General features: G+C 40.6%; 1 protein-coding gene across 6 annotated transcripts in view; it reads right to left on the reverse strand.

Annotated features, from left to right (window-relative positions):
* The window catches only part of LOC133350417 (pleckstrin homology domain-containing family A member 7-like), a 60,719-nt gene extending 54,711 nt beyond the window's left edge, over positions 1–6,008 (reverse strand). For 4 of the 6 annotated variants that reach the window (XR_009756064.1, XR_009756063.1, XM_061564756.1 and 1 more), the window contains exon 1: positions 5,448–6,008. Coding sequence is in view for 4 of the 6 variants with exons in the window: in XM_061564756.1 (XP_061420740.1) it covers positions 5,448–5,479 (32 nt within the window). In the remaining 2 variants the exon portion in view is untranslated. The remainder of the gene's footprint in view (positions 1–5,447) is intronic. The other 2 variants (XM_061564753.1, XM_061564752.1) reach the window with 1 other exon arrangement.
* Positions 6,009–6,468: the final 460 nt, after the last annotated feature.

Raw genomic sequence — 6,468 nt, forward strand, 5'->3', positions numbered from 1 at the left:
GGGACCTTTCTTGACAGTATCAAAATATAAGAATTGGTTTTACCCTTTCTGGAAATAAAACAGGTGTTAAGATGTTAAAACACCAAACATAAACCTTTTGCAAGGAATCATGTTTGCATTAAAAACAATTCTTATATTTTGATACTGGCACGAAAAGTCCTATGATGTAGCTGCTCATACCGAGCTGTAAATGCCCTGAGTTTGTGCTGTTCACCTTTTGGCGTTCTCTGGTCTAACACTGTTTGATACTCCGATCTAAAGAAGGCTGTCTCTGATGTGGACCAATCCGCTTCAAATACAATGCATATATTACCAGAGAATGTTTTGTTTTCATGTTCACCACAAGTATGTGTGGTTAATGCAGACATGATTCCTTGCAAAATGTTTCTGCTTGGTGTTTTAACATCTTAACACCTGTTTTATTTACAGAAAGGGTAAAACCAATTCTTGTATTTTGTTCCTTGTTAGCTACAGTTTTGAGAAGGACCATACGCAGTAAGTCTTCACCCAAACATCGATTGTTGTCTCGATCAATTATCCTGCCTCATACGTGTTATCAAACCACGTGGGGCATCCAGGCAAGGATGTAAAGTATCTCCTTTGGCTGATCATCATTAAGACAAGGCAATAAATAATGGAATTGGAATAATCAGCAAATGCAAATTAAACTACGAAAACTCATAACACTTGTCAACAACCCAGCCTTAAAACGAAAAACAATATAGAATCGTTTGGACTATGGCCCTTCTTCACCGTACATCAGAATTAGAGTTGTATATTGTCTTTTCTCGTGCTATGAAGAAGGACTATGACCCAACATTTTGCCTATTATTATACATTGTGTTATTTTAAGGCAGCACTGTTGACTTTTTGTTAACTGTGCACCAGCATCACCAAAATAATGTGCAAATTATTTAACTTTAAATAATCACATGTCAGCAGACAAGCCGCTGTGCCATCAAATTGCAGCACTGCACGGTTACTGTGGGTGAAAGTTACTCGGAGTATACGGTTGTCTCTTCACTCGTTTAAATATAGCAGTCGAATTGCAGGTCACTTGGGGTGTGAGCAATGAGTGACTCGGGCGCATACTGATTGGCTACTGGCAGAAGAATCGTGGCCTGTGTCCATTGACTCTCACGAGCACTGCGCGGAGTACCTTGACTCCATCTCGTGGAGCCATCAACTGGACTTCGAACATAAGACATCGATTTATGATGGCTACAGCACGCACATTTCATCCATAGGAACGAACAATGTTAATTTATACATGGAACAAAACAAGTTATTTGACATTACTGTTTTAAAGTACTGTAATTCATGATACCCTAGATTGAAATCAGTGTACTGTATGTAATGCACATCGGTAATTTCTGTACTGTTATCTCAATACCGTTTAGGGCGCCATGATGGTGATACGTTAACTAGCTCGGCTGGTATTCAGGAGGTCGTGGGTTCGATCCCGACCCTGACACCTGCTGTATATTTGGAGTTTTAATGTTCTCCCCTGTGGTTGCGTGGATTTTTCTCCGGGTCCTCTGGTTTTCCCCTCCATATTTAGAAACATGCGTTTAGAATATGTGGCTGCTATAAGTCGCCACATGATGTGTGGCCATATTACTTCTAAAAAAGGGCTAAATAGCTTAGTCGGTAATATTTGGTAAAATATTTAAAATAGATGGTCACTGCTGACAACCCACAGTATTTACTGTACATTTTAACGTATTTGCTGTATAAACAGTACATTTTTAAATATTTTTAGTAGTCCTCTGAATTTAATAAAATCAGAATCTACTAAGACCTGCTGCTTGTATTATTATTGATGTAGCAAGCCCTAAACAAGTGATGCCAAGATGCCGGAAGCAATTACAAGCAACTGCTCGCTGCTTGTGAAGTGTCATCCTAATGGAGCAATACGAGTGAGCTCGGTATTTTGTTTAGTAAGATATTCAGCTCTGTATGGTGTAGTAGCAAACTTAAAGCCCGCGAGGACATTTCTCTGGTCAGTTAAAAGTGATGTTCCCATGCTGCATGTGTAACCGTTGGCATAAGGTTATAAAATTAGCTTACAGTAGATGAGTCAATGTCACAATTCAGTGTGCATGATAGTAAACAGCCCTGCATTCTGTGGACAGCACACATTCCCCTGGTGCACATGAGAAAATAAGATACACTGCCATAATAGTTTTTAAAGTTTTCAATTCCAGAAGTATAGTACTCTGGTTTATACTGTATATTTATTCTCTCAGTTTGCAAGACAATTTTTAACCAAATGTAGAAAGCAACTAAAATTGTGTTGGGAACATCACCATGATTCAAATGTAAAGTGTTTGGTTTGGTTTGAAACGATACTGTTATTGCATTACAGTTTTAAAGCATAGAAATACTGAACAGAATATTCTATACTTTTACCCAAATACATCTCCAGACTGTACACAATTTGAAAACTCAACAATGTATATCACATACTCTTTGGTTCTTTCGGTAAAGTCACATAGGTATAAATAAAATAAATCACGACGTTTCTGGCACAACACAAGCGTCCATCATCACCTGATGATGGACGCTTGTGTTGCGCCTGAAACGTCACGACTCAACATTGTATATCAACTGATCTGATGATGGACGCTTGTGTTGCGCCCGAAACGTGATTTATTTTATTTTATACCTACGCGACTTTACCGAAAGAACCAAAGAGTATGAATTCCTGCAGTCACAAAAGCTTAAAATCAAGATTGTATATCACATTCCAGTCATTTCATGTCCTTTCACTGGTTTTCAATTAACTTTTATATGAACTGCAAACTTATTTCCAGAAGTTTGCTGCATCCATTCCACTTTACTCCCATTTCTTAACTCCGCTCCATATGCGATGTGCATTAACTCTGAACCACATCAACAAATATTATTGAATTTAATTCGACAGGCACTACAATACATAATTAAGCATTTCCAATCAAACAAAACATGTTTTTCATGCATTGGGACTGAAAATTGTTCACTCAAAAATTGGATCAAAACAATTTATGTGCACTAGTCAAATTCTTTTGTTTATGGAAATACCATTTCAAATGTGATGTGAAATATCAAATAACGATTTGCTGTCATTAGAAAGCTCAGTCTTACATGTAATGTCGCCCTCTCTTCTCACAACCTCCTCATGCCAAAAGGCACTGCTCTGTCAACCGGGATGGCTCCACTAACTCAGGGTTGTTAGTCGAGATTATGAATGTTAAAACCACACCAAACTTTGAAAAGGAAATGTATCATCACTCCAGAAATCTCTCTACAACGTGAATTATGGAGATGGTGCATGAGTGGGAGTCAGGAGGCCCTTCTGTTCTGACTTTCCGTAATTTACTTCAGAATTGTAGTTTATTCGTGAGTAGAGTACCGTGTACTCTAACCGTATAGTGTAAACGTGCTGCTTGCTGTGTGACCCAGTCAGGAGTGCGTTTGCTGCTTATTGAAGAGGTTCACCGTTTCGAATCCAGCGGCCGCCATTCGCAAGAGTTAGTCCACTGTGTTCCGGCATCTTTGTACAAATTTGAAACATTTACATTGCAAATGACTGAATTGGAATGTGAAGTACTGTGCTGTAAGTGAGATTCGTCGCCCCTGACTGTGAAAACTTAGAGCACTCTTCTCAAAAATTAGCCGCGAGACTTGAGGCTTTCCCAGCTAATAAACAAGCATAAAACGACGATAAAACAATGTGCGATGTACATTTAATTATTTCAATATTAAATGATACAGTACTGTATTGTTTTGCCCGTTACATACCTTCCACAATTACAACAGAGGACGATTTTAACAAACAATACTGTTTAGTTTTTTCACCACCAGTGATTTCCAAATTAAACAAAACTATGTTTTTTATTTTACCAGGTAAGGCCCACTGAGCTATATGCAGCAGCTCTTTTTTAGAGGCGACCTGGCTATCACAAACGAGGTGGCTTTATTATCACGTGGGCATTTATAGCAGCCGTATGCTCTAAACCCGCGATGTTGATTCTAAATGTGGAGGGGGGGGAAACCCCAGGAGGCCCCGGAGACAAATCCACGCCACCACGGGGAGAGAGAGAGACACCGCAAACTCCAAATATATACAGCAGCAGCAGCAGGGGTCAGGGTAGGGATCGAACCCACGACTTGCTGCGGAGCAGGCCAACGAGATAACATCGAATGTCAGTCGAGGTAGTCGTAGCGGCAGTGTTGCTGGAGGTAATGCTGTGATTGTGTTGACAGCATAGAGCTTCTGCACCACCGCTCTGCAGCATCGATCTCCCACCCTCCTCCATCCCCACCCTCTCTGCCTATCATTGTCATCACTCCTATAAACTGTGCTGTGCATATTCATTGTTTGCATCACAACACTACCCGGGATGGGTGTTTTGTTCTTCCCCCAGACGCAATGTGATATTTTCGAGCGTTGAAAGGGACATTGTGGAAAATTAATGACAGTACCTGTGTGTGTATATATATAAATCACAGTACAGTGTTGGAATGTTTCAGTTATTCAAATGACGGTACTGCGGTGTTAAATGCCAATGTCTTTTAGACTCGTAGAAATGGGGGCTTTAATTATATACTGCACATGTAACTATGCGTTTAGATCTATTTTAATTTCAAACAATCTCAACATTATCGTGCAACGTCGGGTGTAAATTCACACTTGAACTATATATGTGCACAGAAGTTAAATCGATGCAACCCGCTATCAATTACATTCAGATCTGTGCTACTTTCAAGCAATAATGACGCCAGTCGGCCTCCGGTTCAGAAAATCACAAGTTGCAGATTTTCCCATGGAATGTAAATATCCCATTCAGCCTCACCCACACCCAGCTAATGACAGCACAGCGCTAGATTTATAGTACATTATTTACATTCACGTGAACAGGCAATCGAAATTATTCCTGGCGTTGTCATGTAAGGCACGTCTCGTTCAATGAATTATATGTACACATCATACACGGAAAACGTTGACGTTTCTATAGGTGTATAACCGTGTGCATTGCCCAATACTACTTTACAAATGTAAGATTATCCGGTATCACGTGAATACACAAATATACGGTTGCTGTCCATTTTAGGCATACGAAATAATTTAGAAACGTGCACTATGCCTGTTGGCGATTAAATGTCTCAAATGCAGTACAAAAAATAAAACATAAACATCATCTCAAATAATATGAATGGAATAATGTCAGTGTTGAAAATACTGCATCTGCGGTGAAGCTGGTTGGGGTTAGAGCGTTACAGCGCCGCATGCATCATCATCATCTCCCTCTGAGCTTCCATGTGCCTCTGGTGACGTAAGGAGAAAAGGAATTCATGAAGGCAACAATAATAATATACACGCCTCGTACACGGAGCCACGGAATCCTGCGAGCCTCAACCCACCAGCATGGCATTCTCAAAGCGACGCTTCGTTTCACACTTACCTTTTTGTCTTCACAACCTTAAACTTGAGCATACTGAAGAAAATGCGGGTTTCTTCATTGAAGGATTGCGCGCTTTCTCTTCAAGCCAGGGTGTGAATACCGGCGGCGTCTATCGCACTGCCTATCAATCGTTTCGCCTCATTACACGCGCGTCTCAGTTATTGCAAGACAAAAAAAAGCCACTCTCTTACGTTGCTTATCCGGCCAATGCATTATCAAACCATCGAAATATATAATTACAACCCCTTTGTCCTGCGCCTTAAAACCAAAAGCTACAAATCAATTCTGGAGGGCATGTTTGTGGGTCCTCACAGTATTGTGCTGAGGAGGGTCGATGTGGCTGATGTCTCATGGAGGAAGGCTGCTTCTCTGCAGTGTGGCAACGACGGCTGTCGATTCACAAGAGGCAGCTGCTGCTGCTGGTTGTGATGTCGTCTGGAATGCCTCTCCTCTTTCAAAGTCTCCCCCAGTCGATTTGTGGACCACCAACACATTAGACAATGAACAAAAATAACCAGCACTGCCCAACAGCTGCAAGCTGGGGTCCTTCCCCTGCATGTACTGTATACATCTGCACTGCAGCACTGCCAAGACAGCCACCAAATTACCAAACATCTCATAATAGCACAGCGCACTAAGGCATCTCTCTGGCTCTCAGCACAAAGGCAACCGAATATAGAATTACCAAACCTCGCCTAAACAAAGGGCACTGTCATGCTGCTCACCGCTCAGGTCCACGTTAAAACACTTGGATATTTAAAAAAATATATAACATCAAAATTGACAAAACCTCAAGCCACTGCCTGCGAATAACATGAAGTTCAAATTGTCGTGAAACATTGGGGAAGAATAGTAATACCTGAGGTGGTGCAAATCTGTTGCAAATCAATTCTCTGTCTTTTCCATGTTTACGTACGGTACATTTTTAAGAATGTGTAATAGTAGAAAATAAGCAACAGATCCGTGAATATTTATGTATTAAAATGACAAACGATGGCTAAAAACATTAACTTAAAGGAAT

Source organism: Lethenteron reissneri, chromosome 33, assembly GCF_015708825.2.
Source record: "Lethenteron reissneri isolate LAM-NWPU_2019-01 chromosome 33, ASM1570882v1, whole genome shotgun sequence".
In the NCBI taxonomy this organism is placed as follows: domain Eukaryota; kingdom Metazoa; phylum Chordata; class Hyperoartia; order Petromyzontiformes; family Petromyzontidae; genus Lethenteron; species Lethenteron reissneri.